A 19,159-nucleotide genomic window follows, 5' to 3' on the forward strand; every position below is an offset into this window, starting at 1 on the left:
TCACTGTAAATAAGCATTGCTGGTTGCAAGTAAGGTGGCAGGCAGCTTACAGCAGAAGAAAGCATGCCAATCCTTAAACTGATCTAGTCCAGCACACCATTGCAGCAAGTTGTACAGCTGAGGCCATAAGCAACTAAGGGCTAAATCCTATTATTAGTCCTGACTAAACATTGAATCAGTTGGGATTATCCATGAGTTGATTTACTATTGAACAACTGATTTACTGTATCCATACCCCCCAACATTTCACAGATGAAAACCAGGACACATGGCCATACAACATCAAAGTGTGGTCATTCATTTTATTTATTTCAAGGGTTTATATCCTGCCTTTCTCCCACAATGGGATCCGTGAGGAAGAGGAAAAAAGTGAGGAGAGGTTTGCTTTTGCCTGAGCCTGCTCTGAAGGGCGAGATGCTTCCTCCTCCTCTCTCCATCCTTAATTGAGGGCAAACTACTTTTACACTTTGGACTCACTTTGCAGCAGATGAAGTAAATAAGGGGGAAGAGCAAGAAATGAACATTTTTAAAGCTGCTAAACAATAGTCCAGCTACATATCTAATTGTAGCCAAAAGTCTAGTTCCTCGTGGCTGGCTAAATGTCCCTGAGCAGCGGGAGGCCTATGGAAAACGAATTCCCAGGGTAGAGAAGCAAATTAAGAAAATTGGATGTACGCAAGCATAACCCATCTCTTGTCTAAATAGCTAGGAGAATTGTACAAGTAGGTTTGTAATGGGAAAGCTTACTCCTTAGCTCTGTTCTCTGTAAGTAAACATCTTTTCCCAAACTTCAGCAAGGTAAGGTGAAACTACCTATAAGTCTACTATTAACCCTTCCTGTGCCACAATGACTCTAAAGCCCATCTGCCTGGTGGGAGCAGATGCCAGTTTCACTATAAAGGTATAGTGGGTAAATACCCTAAAGGTATTTACCCATCTGATCTTAGAAGCTAAGCAGAGTCAGCCCTGGTTGGTACTTGGGTGACGGATGGCCAATGAAAATTCACGGGGTTGCCATAAGTTGACATGATTTGAAGGCACATACATACAGATGTACAATTTTCACAAGAAAATTAGCTGCGGACACTAAATAACAGAGGCTAGGAAATAAATATATATTGTGCAAGTTTTCCTACTGTAATGACCTCAACTGTTTAAAAAAAAGGTCAAATGATCTGTGATTTCTTTAGAGATTTGCGAAGAAACTGGCCAACTGAAATTCCTTCAAATATATTACTTTCCAAAGCCAAGATGACCAAATTTTCTTTTCTCTCATGGAGCACTGAACGCCTGTATAACGTCAGCACTTGTGTGAATGTTGAGAATGAATTCTCACACACAGCTGTAGATAGATGCACTAAAGGTGAGTCCTGCAGCATGCTAAGTGTGCAATTGTGCGCCCTTCAAGTTGCTTACGAATTTCATAGTTTTCTTAGGTAAGGAATACTCGGAGGTGATTTTGCCAGTTCCTTCCTCTGAAATATAGCCTACAGCACCTGATATTCATTGGTGATCTCTCATCCAAGTGCTAACCAGGGTCCAGGTCTGACGCTTTTACTTTCTAAAACTGGACAGAGTCTGGTACATTTTTGGTATTTAGGCTCACTTGTACACTTTCTTCTTTAACGATTGTGCCAAGTCTTTGATGTTTTCAGTATGGCATCATCTGCACAGACCCCCGAGTCAGATGGAGGAATTGGATGATGCCTTTCTAGAACAGATGACCATACACTCCGAAAGGAGAGATGTAGTAGTGATGGGTGACTTCAGCTATCCTGGTATTTGCTGGAATTCAAACTCAGCCAAATCCTCAAGTTCTAGCAAATTCCTCACTTGCCTCGAAGACAATTTTATTGTCCAAAAGGTGGAAGAGGCAACAAGGGGGTCAGCTATTTTAGATCTGATCCTAACCAACAGGGATGACCTAGTTAATGGGGTGCAAATGGTGGGATCTTTAGGTAGGAGTGACCATGTTCTCCTGGAGTTATACAGTGGAAAGGAGAAGCCAGGCATAGTCAGACATGCATTCTAGACTTTAGGAGAGCTGATTTCAATAAACAGGTCCAAAACACACTGCAGACATAATCCAGTTTGACACCATTTTAACTGGCTCAAAGCAAGGGAATTCTGGAAACTGTCATTTTGTGAGGCATATAGCCTTCTCTGTCAGAGATCTCTGGTGCCACAATAAACTACAGTTCCCTGGATTCCCTAGCACTGAGCCAGGGCAGTTAAAGTGGTCTCAAACTGGATTATTTTTGCAGTGTGTTTTGGACCTTAGAGAGTTCAGGACCGATTGGAGTTTCTCAAAAGGGGGATACTGAAGGCACAACTTCAAACTGTTCCAACAAGGAGGAAAAATGGGAGGTGTCTCAAGAAACCTGGATGGATGACTAAAGAACTTTCAAAGGAGTTATGTTTTAAATGGGGCACGCATAAGAAATAGAAAAATGGTAAAATCACTAAAGAAGAATTGAAACCAATAGCAAGCTCATGTAGGAGTAAAGTCAGAAAAGCTAAAGCACAGAATGAACTCAGGCTTGCTAGAGAGGTTAAGAACAATAAAAATGGCCTTTTGGGGTATAAAGGTAAAGGTAATCCCTTGAGCTGAATGTCTAGTAACTGACAGTAGGGGGCAGTGGTCACAGCGTAAAGCAGGATTAGGAAATGGTAGAGCCAATAAGTGGAGAAGATGGTGAAATGCTAACGGGACAGAGGAATGGTAGAACTACTCAAGACCTTCTTTGTCTCCGTCTTCTCACAAAAGGAAAAGGGCTCAACCTGAGGAAAATGGAGCAGAAGACACAATGGGGGAAATGCATCACAGAATAAGTAAAGAGGTAGTAGAGGAATACCTGGTTAATCTAAATGAATTTAAGGGCTCGAACAGACAGGCCAAAATAAATCCGCTTTGGGTCACTTTGGAGATATGCTGTTTAAATGACACACATATCTTAAGAGGCCAGAAGCTGTGCCAAAGCTGCACTCCAGTCCTTAGGACTGGAGCATGGCCTTGGTGTGGCTTCCGGCCTCTTAGGACATATGCAGCATTATAAACAGCATACCTCCAAAGTGACCCGAAGCAGCTTTATTTTGGCCTGTCTGTTTGGGCCCTAAGTCTTTGGGATCAGATGAACTACATCCAAGGGTATTAAAAGAATGGTAATCTCAGAGCCATTGGCAATAAAGTTTGAGAGCACCTGGAGAACAGGGATCCCAGCAGACTGGAGGAGAGCAAACATTGTCCTCATCTTCAGAAAGGGAAAAAACATCCCAACAATTATTGTCCGGTTAGTCTGACATTAATACCAGGAAAGTTTCTGGAGCAGATCATTAAACAGGGAGTCTGTGATGTGGATTCAGCATATCTTGATTTCAGTAAGGCCTTTGACAAGGTCCCCAACGGCATTCTTGCAAACAAGCTAGTGAAATGTGTGCGAGACAATGTAACTGTTACATGGATTTGTAACTGCTTGACCGGCTGAACCCAAAGGATGCTCAACAATGGCTTCTTTTCATCCTGGAGAGAAGTGACCAGTGGGGTCCCACAGGGCTCTGTCCTGGGCCCAGTGCTATTCAACATCTTTATCAATGACCTATAGGAAATAATAGGGGGCATGCCTATCAAATTTACAGAGGACACCAAATTAGGAGGAATAGCTAATACCCCAGAGGACAGGATCAAAATTCAAAATGATCTCAATAGATTAGAAAGCTGGGCCAAATCTAAGAAAATGAATTTCAATAGGGAGAAATGTAAGGCATTGCACTTAGAGCAGAAAACTGAAATGCATAGGATTTAGAATGTGGGACACTTGGCTGAATGAGACAACGGGTGAAAGGGATCCGGGAGTCATAGTACACCACAAGTTGAACTTGAGTCAACAGTGCGATATGGCAGCTAAAATGGCCAATGCTATTCTAGGCTGCATCAATAGAAGTATAGTGTCCAGATCAAGGGAAGTCATAGGGCCACTCTATTCTGCTTCGGTCAGACTCCACCTGGAAGAAGACTGTGTCCAGTTCTGGGCTCCACAATTCAAAAAGGACACTGAGAAACTGGAGCCATGTGTCCAGAGGAGGAAGACTAAAATGGTGAAGGGTCTGGAAATCATGAAGCCCTGTGAGGAGAGATTTAGGGAGCTAGGGATGTTTAGCCTGGAGAAGAGAAGGTTAAGAGGTGATATGATAGCCCTGTTTAAATATTTGAAGGGAAGTCATATTGAGGAGGGAGCAAGCTTGTTTTCTGCTGCTCCAGAGACCAGGACCTGGAGCAATGGATTCGAACCCAAAATTAGGAAGCACTGCCTGAGCATAAGAGCTGTTTGAGGGTGGAATAGGCTTCCTCAGAGTGTGTTGGAGTCTCTTTCTGTGAAGGCTTTTAAACCGAGGCTAGATTGCCATCTGTTGGGGATGCTTTGTGTATTTCTGCATGGCCTTCTCTCCCAACTCTAAGCCCTAAAAGAAAACCCCTTAAGCCTGGCTCAGGACTGGCGTTTAAGGCCCTAAAATCATCATTGGTTTATAAACCAAAGCAAAGGCTGGAGCTGTCAATGTTGGGGGAAATACATAGAACAATAATTGAGACATTAAACATTAAATTCCACGTGAACCTCGAGATCGATCTCCTGAACCTAAAAGAGAAGAAACATTTCTGTGTCCTTTTTGGGGCTCTTCTTCTTCTTCCTGGCCTTCCCTTGCTTTCCCCGGAGGGCTCGGAAGAGGCCGCTGTCCCGCCTCCCTCCTCGGCTGAGCCCTCCACTCCAGGCCGGGGATTGACAGCAGCAGGGCAGGCCTCGAGTCTCGCTGGAGACGGAGGCGGAGCCAAGCAGCAGAGGCCGAGAAAGACGCCGCCCGAGAGAGAGAGCGAGAGAGCGAGAGCATCCTTCCCCCGCCGCTGCCGCCTCGCAATCCGCCGCCATCCTCCGCCGCCCCGGACCCCAGGCGCCCCTCAACCATCACAGGTGGGTCTGGGGCCCTCGGGGCCGAGAGGGAGGGAGCCGGGCAGCCTCAAAATGGAGACCCAGGAGAAGGCAAGGCCCGCGCCTCCTTAGTCCTTGGCCACAAACGGCCTCCGCCTCCTTCCTTCCCGGGTTTGTTTCCTCGGTGGGCGTTGGTTCTCGCCGGCCTCTGGAGGGGAAGGAAGGAAGGAAGGAAGGAAGGAAGGAAGGAAGGAAGGAAGGACGGGGCCCTCTGCTGCCAAGGCCCTGAGGGGCCTTGGGCCCCGGAGCAGGAGAGGCCTCCTCGCCTTCGCCCAAGGCCCCGGCTCCGCTGCCTCTGCTGCCATTTTGTCCGACCGGGGCTGGCTCCTTTCGGCGAGGCCCACCTCCTCCTCCTCCTCCTCGGGCTGCCATTGTTTTGGCTGCGAGGGGCGCCAGGCCTCCTCTCCACGGATAAGCGGCCTCTGGAGGGAAGGCTGCGAGTCTGGAATCCAGGCCTCTTCAGTGGGGAAATGGAGGCCCCTTTAGGCCCAGGGCGCCATGGAGAGGATTCTGGCCCAGGCTGAGGCAAGGCTTGGGCCCTGGCTTTGTCTCTTATGGGGTCTTCCCCTTTGGAGGGGACTTAGACATTAAACCCTGACCCTTAGTGGCCCTTGGTGGCCCTTGGTGGCCCTCAGAGGCATCAGGCAGACCCACATCCCTGTGGCCCTCTGCTGTGTGCGAAACACACTCCTGGGGCAGTGTGTGCTTCAGCGCAATGCAATGCAAGGCAACGACAGCAGCCTGTTGTTTGGCTGTTTTGTCTCTGGGTTGGACTGACATTTTGAATCTGCTTTTAGCAGAACACTACATTTCAATTTCTGCATCCATGGTTAGAACCACAGGATCCTAGACTTGGGAGAGACCCCAAGAAGGGCCCTGATCCAGTCCAGCCCCCTTCTTCTGCCATGCAGGAACTCTCCATCACAGCATCCCCATTGACAGATGGCCATCCAGCCTCTGTTTGAAGGAAGGGGGCTCCATGATACTCCGAGGAAGGAGTCTGTTCCACTGCCAAACAGCCCTGACTGTAGTCAGCAGCCTCCTTCCTGACATACTTTGTGGAAGCTTTGGTTCCATTTCCCCCCAGATTAGTGTTTCATGGCTTCATGATCATTCTTGGGAATAGAATATGCTTTATTATGGTCAAAGACCAGCATAACATTTGGGAAGTTGGTTGTGTGCGGATGTGCCTCCGGGACACTCTCCTCGTGTCGCATTCACAACTCCACTCTCAATGGCTTTCTTTTGGCACGACTGGAAGTCAGGATTTGGAGCCTTGTAGCGCATAGTGATTCTGCAACATGCTGTTATTGCTTGCTAAAGTCTTTAAGGGGCCATAAGAGAAGCTGAGAGGTGTAAATGCGGAGGCGTTCTTTGTTTTCAGAGGTTTTGTCCCAAATGTAAGGGTGCTTTTTAAGTCCTTTGACAGGAGCTTCTAACAGGTAGCATGAATGTTGGAAGGATTTTGGGACTGCTCACTTTTCCCTGGAAGTTACATTAGTTTTCCAATGTCCACATTGACTTACATTGATTTCTACTGGAACCAAGATTTCACGCCCTGTTTCTAAGCCTTTAACATTGAAAAGCCACCGGTAAAATTGAAAGCTGTGGCTCTCTAAAGCTGCAAATAAACACCAGCAAACTCCGCTTTCTTTCTCCAAAGCATAGAGATGTGTTCTCACCTGGATCTGTCTTGAGGATGCTCCGTCTTCGCAGCTCGCTCGGGGCGCATGCGTGTTGAGATGCTGCTTATTTATTAGACAAACAAACAAAACAGTTTACAATTTGTGGCTTTGACAATTCTCCATTTCTGACCAAAAACCAGGTACTGCTACATCCTAGTAGCATGTCTATCTTTACACAAACAGATACTGTTTGTTTATGTACCCGGTGTTAATGTACTTTCATGTCCAGTTCTGGGCACCACAGTTCAAAAAGGATGTTGAGAAACTGGAGCATGTGCAAAGGAGGATGACTAAAATGGTGAAGGGTCTGGAAACCATGTCATATGAGGAATGATTTAGGGAGCTGGGGATGTTTAGCCTGGAGAAGAGAAGGTTGAGAGGTGATATGAAAGCCCTGTTTAAATACTTGAAGGGATGTTATATTGAGGAGGGAGCAAACTTGTTTTCTGCTGCTCCAGAGAGTAGGACCTGGAAAAATGGATGCAAGCTACAGAAAAGCGATTCCACCTCAACATTAGGAGGAACTTAATGACAGTCAGGGCTGTTCAACAGTGGAACACACTCCTTCCTCGGAGTGTAGTGGAGTATCCTTCTTTGGAGGTCTTTAAACACAGGCTGGATGGCCATCTGTCAATGGGGATGCTTTGATGCAGAGTTCCTGCATGGCAGAATGGGGTTGGACTGGATGGCCTTTGCAGTCTCTTCCAGCTCTATGATTCTATGATTCTAAAATTCTGCTTCCCTTCAGTGAACCCAACATGGCATGCATGGGTCACTTCATTCCCACTTCACCCTTGAAACAACCCTGTGAGAGGCTGTGAGCGAGTGACAGATCCAAGGCCACCTGTTGAGTTTCGTGGCTCAGGGTTAGAACCTGGTATCTTCCAAATGCTTGATTCCAACATTTAACTCTTACACGCTATCAACTCCTAACTGTCTCCCTTCTCCATTTCATTTTCTAATAGTCAATGTGCTTTGCAACTGCCCCTCTGTCAAATTTACATTTCTTTGACTGGTGCAGAAAGAGTGATGGTGGTACACCATGTCAGTAATGTTTTTAAGACAGTGATGTAAAATACTTCATATTCTGAATTTCCTGACAGGTGCCCTCATGCAAAAGTGATGCAGGCCTTGTTTTCCTGGTCAGTGTTAAGGTGCATTTCATCTCTAGAGCTTCTCAACTTTTGATCCTTCAGCTGTTTTGTACTTCCTCCACCAGCATGGTCAGTGATGGTTCTGGAGCTGATGTCCAAAACATCTGTAGGAGTAAAAGTTGACATTCACTGCTCTAGAGGCGGCTTCTTGTGTTTGGGGGATCAGGAGCTAAGGTAATGCAGATCTCAGGGTTTACTGGAAGCTTATTAAGGGTTCCCATTAATGGGACATCAGTATAGAGCACACCTTCATGAGGGAGAGGTTGCCAATCTCTCCATCTTCTTCTTCTCTTCCCTCCTGCCACAAAAAGCTGTTGTGGGTTTTACTTTGAAATTGCAAAGGAGTACAGTTGGCCCTCTGCAATGAGCCAGAATAGTTAAAGCGGTCTCAAACTGGATTATTTCCGCAGTATATCTATCTAACCTTCGTTAGAGACAAACTACAGTGACTGGTATCTTCATTTTTCTGATCATGGGTTTCTTGGAGGCATCTCTGTGTCAGAAAGAGGATGCTGAATTTGGTAGACTATTGGTCTGATGCAGGAGGAAAAGGTTTATAGGAAATTGCAAGAGAATTATGAGTACTGTTGCTGTCTGTGATTGCACAAGATAATTGATTTTATTTGTTATATGTTTATCCTGCTTTTCCATTAAAAAACACAAATCACGAAAGCCAATTAAACAATAAAACCATTAACAAACAACATCAGAATCAACTCCCACCAGAATAGTGCAACACATCCTTCCAGGAAGCAATGAGAGTTAGAGTCAGTCATACAGCACGCCTGTGCCGCATGTGCAGACTTGAGGTCACGCGTATGGCAAGCCCTAATATCATGAATGGGGTGCGTGCCCATGGTATGTGGCGTGTCACAGTGACATGTCCTAATGAAATGAATGGGGATTGATTTTACACGGAATTTGCCTTGCAGGGGCATTCAGAACAGATCCCTCGCGTAAGGTGAGGGTGCACTGTACTTCCAAGGGGGGAAGGTCTTCCACAGTCTGGATCATCACATGAGAACTCCCACTGCCACCTACCCATGAAGCTCTGAAGCTGATGGCATCGCCAGGAATGCTTTACCTGAAAATCTTGGTATCTGGACCAGATCATGATAGGACAGGTCATCCCTAGATGGCCAGACTGTTCCACTTCTCTAGTTTATTTTGCCAAGAAAGCCCCTTACCAAGTCAATCCATAAGCTAGAAATGACTTGAAGGCACACAACAACAATTATGCATATACCAGCAACTGAACATGGTTTCAGCTTGAGCCCGGTTGCATCATTTGCCACAGCACTACTTGTCCTTTGCTTTTTCCCAGTACCTTGCCGAGTGCCTTGTGAGCTGGCAGTCTCATCTTCCAGCACTATCTCTTGCTTCATTTTGGATAGTCTCATCATAGGGCAGTGGTGGTGAACCTATGGAGTGAGTGCCAGAAATGGCCCTCAGAGCCCTCTCTGTGGGCACACACACCATTACCTCAGCACAGAGTTTGTTACTAGAAAGTCAGAGGGACATGGCACTTTCCGATAAATAAATGGGTTTTGGGTTGCAGTTTGGGCACGCAGTCTCTAAAAAGTTTGCCATTACTGTCATAGGGTTTTTAAGAACAAAGGCAACTAATAGACATAACAACTAGGAAAATTCCAGAATGAACAAATACGTATACCCAACACTGAGGGTCCCCCTATTTCCCACTAGATAAGGAAGTACATCTCTTGTAGTTTGGGTTGTGCTCCTCCTATTCACTCCAGATAGGTAGGAAAAACAAAGCCTTTCTACAAGTAGGCAACAAACCGCAGAAGGCCAATCTTTTTCCGGCCTACCACTCCAATAGGTTGTGGCCATTCCACATGATGGAACCACAACAGAAAAGGCCCTCCTCTGCCCTCTGTCAGAGCACAAAAGTCTGGAATGTTATGCTGTTCCATAGATCTTTCAAAATTGAAAACAAAGAAAGTAAATGCTTCCTTCCTTCCTCCCCCCCCCCTCCCCACAAAGAATGGTTACCTTTTCTCATATAAAGATATAGAGAGATCTAATTGGCCCAGTCAGTCAGCTAACTTTTTTGGGGGGAAACCCTTGTCAAATTACATATGACTGTTTGGAGTCAAAAACTTAAGGATTAACGCAACTCATTTGAACATCTGAGACAGAAAATCCACACAGCACATTTCTTCCAATTTCCTAAAATTCCCAGGAAGGTATCTTGCTGAATCCATTGTAGTTGTCTTAAAAAGACTAAACTAATTTTTTTGCGTGTATGGTGAGGTAGCAGTTTTCAACCTATTAATTTAGTTGTATCAGCCTAAAGCATCCTTACTATTTGTGCCCCCTTCCTATGTGTACATCTCTTAAGTGGATTCCAAATTGTGGTAAAGTGACTTCTGTTGAACCCCAATCTTATTTTCTGATATATCTTTTGGAATGTGTCAGTTTATAATTGCTTGCATGAGGATGTCCTTTCACTCTGGCTATATGCCAGCATCCTGCATCCAAAATACATCATGGGGATCATTTTGGTCTTCTGTTTTCATGAAAATATGAAACATGTTTTCTCATGCACTCTTTTTGTGTGTGTCTGTCCTTCTACAGGCAGATCGGGAGCGGTGCAGAGAATTTCCTTACTCGATGACCTTTCATCGCAATGTCCGATCGTTTGGGGCAAATAACCAAGGGAAAGGATGGGAAAAGCAAGTACTCGACTCTCAGCCTGTTTGATAAGTATAAGGGAAAGTCAGTAGAAGCTATCAGAACTACAGGTAAGGCAGTGTTGAGTCACCATCTGTGATGTGTGGAGTGAGGCAATCAACAGAGGCCTAGAGCCTTTTTCATTATTGTGTGGTCTTCTGTATGAACATGTCCAAGACAGAAGAAGTAATAGTTCTATTGTATTCTGCAATAGTTAGGCCTCATTTGGAATTTTTCATTCAGTTCTGGGCACCTTATTTTAAGAAGCAAAGAAATTTTGTAGCATCTTTGAGACTGAGGGGCAAAGCAGACTGGCTTTGAGTGGCCTCAGGCCGCTTCAGCTACTTTCACCCTGCAATCGGCTGGGGACCGCATCAACCAGACGGCCTGCTCTGAAAGCAGGCCACTGCTTCAGTCTCAAATGGGTCACCGGCAAAGAGTGGACTTAAACCACTCCTTTTGCTAGTGCCCTTGGGTAGCATCAGCAGCTTCTGGCTGCATCAGGGGCACATGTCTGCACTCCTTTTGCCCTGTCTGTTTCGGGCCTCAGAAAAAGAAAGAAGTTGGCAGCACATGCTTCTATAGACCTAAGTCTATTTTCTCTAGCTCTGGAATGACCTGCCAGATGAGATCCATCATATCACCACCTTGGAAGCCTTTAAAAAGGCTATTAAGACAGATTTCTTCTGGCAGGCCTTTCCAGACTAGACTATATCCATTAGATTCTCTCCCCCCCTCTATCGATACTAATATCAGAATCTGAGTGACATCTCGCCCCCGTCCTCTCCCTTCCTCTAGGAGAAGACTCATTTCATGCGCCAATCTGCCAGCAGTGTTAATCTATTCACATTGGAATGTTTTAAATTTTGTTGTTGTTTAATCCTTTTTATGGCTTGATTAAGTTTTTATGATTGGGGGGAGGGTTGGGGTTTTGGGTTTTTAAATTGTAATTTTTAATTATATGATGTTTCAACTGTATATTGCTGTAATCTGCTTTGATTTCTTTGCAAAAAAGTGGAATATAAATACTATTATCATCATCATCATCATCATCATCATCATCAGATGTGAAAGCTTTATGCTACCAGCTTCTTTCTTTCAGTTAGTCTTAAAGGTGCTATCTTACTGATGCAGACTTACATAGCTATGGATGTAGCTTCACTACAAAATTAAAGCAGTTTGTTTCATTTTAAGAACGTTGTAGAGAAGTTGGAATGAATTCAGAGAAGTGCAGCAAGGATGATAAGAGAAGGGTTGAGGGAGATGAGCATATTCAGTTTGGTGAAGAAAAGACTGAAGGGGGGGCAGGACCAGATCTAATGGTTTCAATTTACAGGAGGGTAGATGTCAGTTGAACAAGGGAATGAGGTTTTCCATGGTACGACCAGTTGTGGGTGTGTATGTGCCTTCAGATTGACTGTCAACTTCTGATGATGCCATGTATTTCATAGGGTTTTCTTAGGCAAGGATTACCCAGAGGTGGTTTTGCCGATCCCTTCCTCTGAAATATAACCTGTTGCACCTTGTATAAATTGGGAGACCTCCAAGTATTAACCAAGGATGACCCCACTTAGCTTTCCAGATCAGATGGGATCTTGTGCCTTTAGCGTATTTAGGCTGCTTTTTAAATTTTTAGTCTGAAGCATTTTAAAATACAATATTGTACAGGAGCCAGTGTGGGGTAGTGGTTAGAGTGCTGGACTGTGATTGTGGAGAGCAGGGTTTGAATCCCCACTAACCCTTGGAGACCCACTGAGTGACCTTGGGTAAGTCACACTCTTTCAGCCTCAGTGAAAGGCAAGGCAACAAAAACCCCTCCGAATGAATCTTGCCAAGAAAACCCCATGATGGTATATTCGCCTTAGGGCCATTGTACATCAGAAATAACTTGAAGGCACACAACAACAGAAAGCTGTTTGGCAGTGGGATCAATTGCCTGGAGAGGTGGTGGGCTCTCCTTTGAATGTCTTTAGAAAGAGGGTGGACAACTCCCTGCTGAAGATGCTCTAGTCTAGCTGGATTTCTTGCACTGAGTGCGGGATTGGACTTAGTACCTTGGGCCCCCTTCTAATGCTGTGACTGATCAGACCAAAGCCAAATCTTGGAACAGTATGAGTGGGAGAGAGATCAGTTCTTTGAGCATTGGCAGCAGACAATTCTGTAGCCATCAAGGAAACAGATAAGGGAGTGCTATTTTGATACAGGATAGCACATTTTTGCCAGTTATCTGATAGGTGTACATATGTGGCTTGTACAAACATCACTTAGAAGATATTGTTATGATTATTATAGTAGTGGGGGGTCTGGGGGAGGGGCCATCTTGGGGTATATTACAGAAAAGAACACAACTTTCTAATGAAAACTAACCCCAGGACCTCACTCTTCTATGTTCTACAAAAATTGATAAAGGTACACATCCTCCCCCAGGTAGACAGCTTTGGAATCATGGGCACAATTTATGGATTATTTCTTGAAGCTTTTTATACCTTGTACAGTCTTATATAAGGGATAGCATAGACTATATACATAAAATAATACTCCAAAAGATAACGGGAAATGACATATCCAGATCCATGTATGTGAAATCACTTTATCACAAAATGAAGCCCTGAACTTATAAAAAAAGCAGTATGGACAGGAGGGAAGACAAATACCCCCAACCCATTTTTTTTTACTATCATTAGCAGAAATAGCTTTAACAAATTTTACTGCAGAAAAAATATTACTGTTGGCCCTCCACATTCAGGGCTTTGACCCTGGCGGATTTGATTATTAGTCTGCCTGCACCATATGCAGGCGCACCATACGTGGCTTTAACCTTACATGGAAGGCAAGCCCTATTTAAAACAATGGTGTGCATGCACGCCAGCCGCATATGCTCCCCGCCACATGAGGAGTGTGCACCCATTGTTTTAAATGGGGCTTGAGCATACATGTTTTTCCCTTTATGTGGGGGGGGGGTCTGGAACAGATCCGCCACATATGGGAAGGGTCCTCTCTATATAGTTCTTCAATGTATTGTTTCTGTCATCTTTTTATTTTTACTTGGTCATGTATTGGTGTTTCCCTGCTGTTCATATAGCATCCCCACTCTTGGCCATTAGGTAATGTTTGTATACACTGTCACCTCTTTGGTTGCCTGAAGAATTTGTTCACAGTGAACAAATGGTTGGCCTTTGCAAATTCAATCAGTTGCTCTCCTATTTCATTTCTTGATCCTAGGCCCTCCCCTAGATGCTTACACACTAGATTGCTGTTTATATTACATGCTGGTGCTTAGCTGACGAGGTTATCTGGTGTCCCCCTTTCTCTCTGTGTTTTACTGTTCACGTATGCTCAGTAAGGGATACAGGTAGCAGCTGCTGTTTACCTTGTTGGGAAGGTCTGTGATAGGCAGGTATATGCAGCTACAGTAGGCTTGGGTAGAGCAACTGGGTAGAACAGAATCTTGTTTTTCCCAGCTAAAGCTATTATTGCATTGTTTGCTGCAGACATTGCTGCTGCAACCTGACACTGAAAGTGTTTCTCCAGCCCTTCTTCATCATCCTTTCAATGCTGATGCTGCTTAAAAGAAAAAAAAATCCAACTAGACAGAGGGCAAAGGTGAAAAGGGGCTGGACTGGTATCAAAAGACATTGCAAAAAAGAACTTATTTATCAAGAGGCTTTGTTAACCAAGGCATGCCTATATTTTTAATCAATTTAATTCAGGAACAATCCATCCTGTGCACCCCTCCTCCAGCAATGTAAAGGGACATACACCAGGCACCAGGGGACTTTGGCAGCTTGAAGTTATGAATGCTCAGCCCAAGAAGAGGGAGGCATGTGGACTTTTGTAGTTACAAATTCAGAGGTGAGATTGACCCATTCTCATTAACAATTGTTTCTTTCTCTCTGTCTTCCCCCTGACCAGTTATTCCTAGACATGGCTTACAGAGTCTTGGGAAAGTTGCTGCTGCACGGCGCATGCCACCTCCTGCCAACTTGCCAAGTTTGAAATCTGAAAACAAAGGAAACGACCCCAATATCATAATTGTACCGAAGGACGGTACAGGATGGGCAAACAAGCAGGACCCCCCAGACCAAAAGAGGTAGGAAGGGTGTTTATCTCTTGGTTCTAGCACCCCTCCATTTTCACACACACACACACACACACACACACACACACACACACACACCCCGTTTCTCGGTATGTTTTTATACAGACCTCTTTTCTGGGTCTTTATTACTTCCATTCTAGCAAGTTTCAGACAGCCCTTCCTTCTATTTTTTTGTGTGATCTCTTGTGCATGTTAAAAATATTCTGAAGCTCTCTTGTCTTTGACCTTGACTTTCTAGCATTCTGGCCTATATATAGAGGCAGAGTTTATATAAAAAGAAAAATTGATATCACAAAAATACTGAATCTGTTATTCAGCATTCCTGCAATATCAATTTTTTATTTTTCCAGTTAAAACGTTTGTAGATCTTAAGGCTACAAAGACTTGAAAATATGTAGGTAACAGTTACTGAAACTCTGTGATATAGTTTTGATTCCCTTTCCTTCTCATTCCTCATTACTAAGCAGAATTATTTAGTATAAATAAATATATGTTCACTTTTTAGTGTGCAAAATTTCTAAGTATGTAATTCAAATATTTTCCTCTCCATTATGTACAATTTGGCTTCCCTTAAATTCTCATTTATTTATGCAGGCTTGTGTATTTAGCCCTCTTCATTATGTAATTCTCAGATGGCAGAACCTGAGGCCTGCCTCTGGTCACCTGTGCAGCTGGCCAATCTTCATTATATTGTTTTCCTTCTTTCAGTTCCAGTGCCACGGTAGTACAGCCGCAGGAGTCGCTGCAGCAGCAGGATTTGCAGAAATCTGCCTCCAGTTTACAGAAACTGACACAGTCAATCAGTCAGGAGGTGGGTGCTGGTTGCCTGCTAGTAAGTGGTCCTGCTAGCTTCTACTTTCTTTTAGGGGCTCTGGGAAAGGAGGCTGTCACAATTGCTGGTCTTCCAACACTTCCCTGGAAGGACAGTGCCTCTGAGTTGGGCAGTTACATTTACTTACCACAACAAAGATGGGTAACGTGCGGCCTTCTGGCCATCTCTGGCTTACTAAGACAACCCCCCCCCCACACACACACACCTGTCAGTAGAACACACAGTGAGGACAACCTGTACCCTTCTGCTAGGAAAAGAGTGGGCTTTAGATGCTCTGGAATTGTGTGGTGATAGACACAAGAATTGACTCTACATTTGATGCAGACTTTTGGCAAAGAACTGTGGTGATTGTGGTAATTTCAGTGGCAGCCCTAGGGTGAGGCAGTGTGGTCCTGGGCAGGTTGGGGTAAAGGTGTTGAATGCAACCTCAAAAACTGGGTGTTCCCCATTCTTGTATTACGTATAATCAGTCAGCTTGCGGGAGACCATGTCAGCAGTATATGCTCTTTGAAGAGCATCCTAGTTGAGAGAATCTCTGTAGCTGAGCTTACTTAGAAATGCAAATTAAAATGAACTGTTCAATTTTTCTCTTCTACAGAGTACAAATTTAGCGCCAGGTGGACCAAAGTCATGGGCACAGCTGAATGGAAGGCCAGCAGGACAAGAAGGTGGTGAGTAAAAGATGTCTGTGTATGTTGGAGGAATAGAGGTGGCTCTTTTTTCAGTCTCACTCACTCACTTGGTGTCCTTCTGTCTTTCTGGCAGGTTCAAGGGCCTCAAACCGACTGTTATCCTTCTCTCCCGAGGAATTTCCGACGCTGAAAGCAGCCGGCGAGCAGGACAAGGCTGGCAAAGAAAAGGGCGTCTTAGATCCGTCGTATGGGCCCGGACCAAGCCTCCGCCCCCAGAGTATGTTAAAGTTACTTGCAGGGGTGGGGCTCTTGCCTCCTCTGCCTTCTCCCAGATGTTCACACACACACTGAAATACCCTAAGCCTCACCCATCCCATTTTGTTTGTGTGTCATGTCTTGTAGTAGGGTTGCCAGATTGCAAACTGGAAAGGGTTCCTGTACTTTTAATGGTTGTGTGGAGCAGGTCTTGATTGTCATGTAACCAGATATGAAACAACAGTTTTGGAAATTACTCTTCTGCACAATCATTAAAGGTGGGCCCTTGGTATCTGCTGGAGTTTTGCCCCCTCCCCCCTCCGTGGATACCAAAATTTGTGGATGCTCAAGTCATATGTTAAAATGACGTTCTTTATAGAAAATGGCAAAGTCAGGCTTTGCTTTTTGGAATTTATATTTTTACAAATATTTCAAGCCATGGCTGGTTGACTTCGTGGATAACTTCATGGATGACTTCTGGATTAGGAGGGCCAACGATACAAGAGCCCTATGCAGTTTTCGTTTTGGCAACCCTATCTGTAAGTAGTTCCTGCTTAGCATATGAACCAGAAGCCGAGTGGGTCTTGTGGGGTGCCAGTGGATGGGGGAGAGAAAGAATGTTGCATGAGAGCCATTTGCCTTGTTGGTTGGACAGCAGCCACAGGCCTACCTGCTTGTCACTTACAGCAGGGGTGAAGGTTTGATGTCTTGAGCATCCATGAAAAAGTGACAGAGAAAAACAGAAATTCAGTATCAGCTGGGCAGGAGGTGATAAAAGGCTGTTTGCCTTTGAAAGCAAGAGGTAGTCTGATCTGGGGAGTTTCTTGGAAGCTGAACCAGGGGTGAGAAGTGTGGAGTTGTTGACAGGCCAGAGAGATAAGAGCCACTTTCTGGTCTGATCCTCTTCAAGGAGCCCTGGTGGCGCAGTGGTTAAATGCCTGTACTGCAGCCACTCACTCACAAACCATAAGTTTGCGAGTTCAATACCAACGAAAGGGCTCAAGCTTGACTCAGTCATGCATCCTTCCAAAGAGGTTGCTAAAATGACTACCCAGATTGTTGGGGGCAATTAGCTTAGACTTTGTAAAACCACTTAAGGAGTGCTTAAGTGCACTGATAAGCAGTATAGAAATGTACTTGCTATTGCTATGTTTTACCTCATATTTCCCTTCAGAAGATGCTTTTCACACCATACAATAGGAGCACTGTGATTTCACTTTAACTGTCCTGGCTGGCTGTATCCTATGGAATTCTGTGGTTTGAGGTTTGGTGAGACTCTAGAGCTCTCTGGTTGAGAGAGGTACCCCTACATAAATGGGAAGTTGTAGGAGTGTGTCAGATGGAACCATGGCACGTTACACACTGCCATAAGGGACGTCCTTAGGACGTCCCAAAAAGGGGCATCTCTTCCAGACGCCCCTTACCCTATTACGGACAGAGTCCGTAACAAATGGCAGCGGCCGTTCCACACGGCTGCCGCCATTTTGACGTAGCGGACGCTCTGCGTCCGCACGTCGCAGCCCAGAAGTGACGCCGCGAGGGCGCGCTTTGGCACTTGCGGCGTCTCTTCCAGGTTGCCAGAAAGAGCGTGATTTTTGCGCTCCTTTGCAGCGCAGAGGAGTCGCGCGGTTTGGCTGCTGCGACTCCTGTGCGCTGCAACCGGCAGCGGCCCGAGACCGCCCCTTTTGGGCGGTCTGTAACGGGCCCATGCCAGTTAAAGTGGAATTATAGTTCTGTAATTATATAATGTGAACGGATTCCAGGTCAGAATCCTGTAAGATGGACAAACTACCTGTTTTGCTCCTGTGTCCCCTCATAGCTGACACATCATCTCTTTTGAATTTTCTCTGCAACTGTGGAGAACTAAAGGATTTGAACCCTGGTCCAAGATCCAACAATGTAGTTTTTTATCTAAGAAAATATTTTGCTTTATTTTGAAATGCAAGTAAAGATAGGCACCTTAACAGAAATATTATGTATCAATACATAGAACCATAGAGTTGGAAGAGACCGCAAGGGTCATCCAGTCCAACCCCATTCTGCCATGCAGGAAATCTAAATCAAAGCATACCTGACAGATGGCCATCCAGCCTCTGTTTAAAGACCTCTAAGGAAGGAGACTCCACTACACTCCGAGGGAGTTTGTTCCAAAGCAGAATAGTTTGGCACTATTACTTTCCTTGATCTAGACACTATATTCTACTGATGCAGTCTAAAATTGCATTGACCTTTTTAGTTGCCTCATCACACTGTTGACTCATGTTCAACTTGTGGTCTACTTGGACTCCTAGATCCCTTTTACATGAAGTCTCCATATGCTAGATATCCCCCATCCTATATCTATGCATTTCATTTTTCTGCCTTAAGTGGAGTACCTTACATTTTTTCTGTGTTGAATATCATTTTGTTAGCTTTGGTCCAGCTTTCTAATTATTCAGGCCCTTTTGAATTTTGATCCTGTCCTCTGGGGTATTAGCTACTCCTTCTAATTTGATGTCATCTGCAAATTTGATAAGTATGCCCCCAATTCTGTCATCCAAGTCATTGATAAAGATGTTGAATAGCACTGGGCCCAGGACAGAACCCTCTGGAACCCACTGGTCACTTCTCTCCAGGATGAAGAGGAGCCATTGTTGAGCACCCTTTGTGTTCAAGGACAGGGAGCTTTCTGGGGAAATATGCCTTTCTTGCTTTGGCAAGGGGTTTGGGAAAGCGAACACGTCCTCCTTCCTGCCGTTCCAAGGCTTCAGAGAGCACCTGGAGCTCCCTGAATCCTTGGAAAGGAAGGAGGGAGCCATGAAAGTATGGTCCCCTGCCCTTCCAGCA

At 44.9% G+C, this 19,159-nt stretch overlaps 1 protein-coding gene across 7 annotated transcripts in view; it reads left to right on the top strand.

Moving 5' to 3' along the window:
* Nucleotides 1-4,857: 4,857 nt before the first annotated feature.
* Nucleotides 4,858-19,159, top strand: part of PRRC2B (proline rich coiled-coil 2B) — a 60,007-nt gene continuing 45,705 nt past the window's right edge. For 6 of the 7 annotated variants that reach the window (XM_089535245.1, XM_089535251.1, XM_089535247.1 and 3 more), the window contains exons 1-6: nucleotides 4,858-4,964; nucleotides 10,420-10,586; nucleotides 14,428-14,605; nucleotides 15,323-15,425; nucleotides 16,045-16,117; nucleotides 16,212-16,355. In XM_089535245.1, coding sequence (XP_089391371.1) covers nucleotides 10,472-10,586; nucleotides 14,428-14,605; nucleotides 15,323-15,425; nucleotides 16,045-16,117; nucleotides 16,212-16,355 — 613 coding nt within the window. In that variant the 5' untranslated portion in view covers nucleotides 4,858-4,964; nucleotides 10,420-10,471. Of the gene's footprint in view, nucleotides 4,965-5,420; nucleotides 5,508-10,419; nucleotides 10,587-14,427; nucleotides 14,606-15,322; nucleotides 15,426-16,044; nucleotides 16,118-16,211; nucleotides 16,356-19,159 lie in introns of those variants that run through there. The other variant, XM_089535246.1, reaches the window with a different exon arrangement.

This window comes from Sceloporus occidentalis, unplaced genomic scaffold (genome assembly GCF_023333645.1).
Source record: "Sceloporus occidentalis isolate IW3139 unplaced genomic scaffold, rSceOcc1.0.p SCAF_8, whole genome shotgun sequence".
Classification (NCBI taxonomy): Eukaryota; Metazoa; Chordata; class Lepidosauria; order Squamata; family Phrynosomatidae; genus Sceloporus; species Sceloporus occidentalis.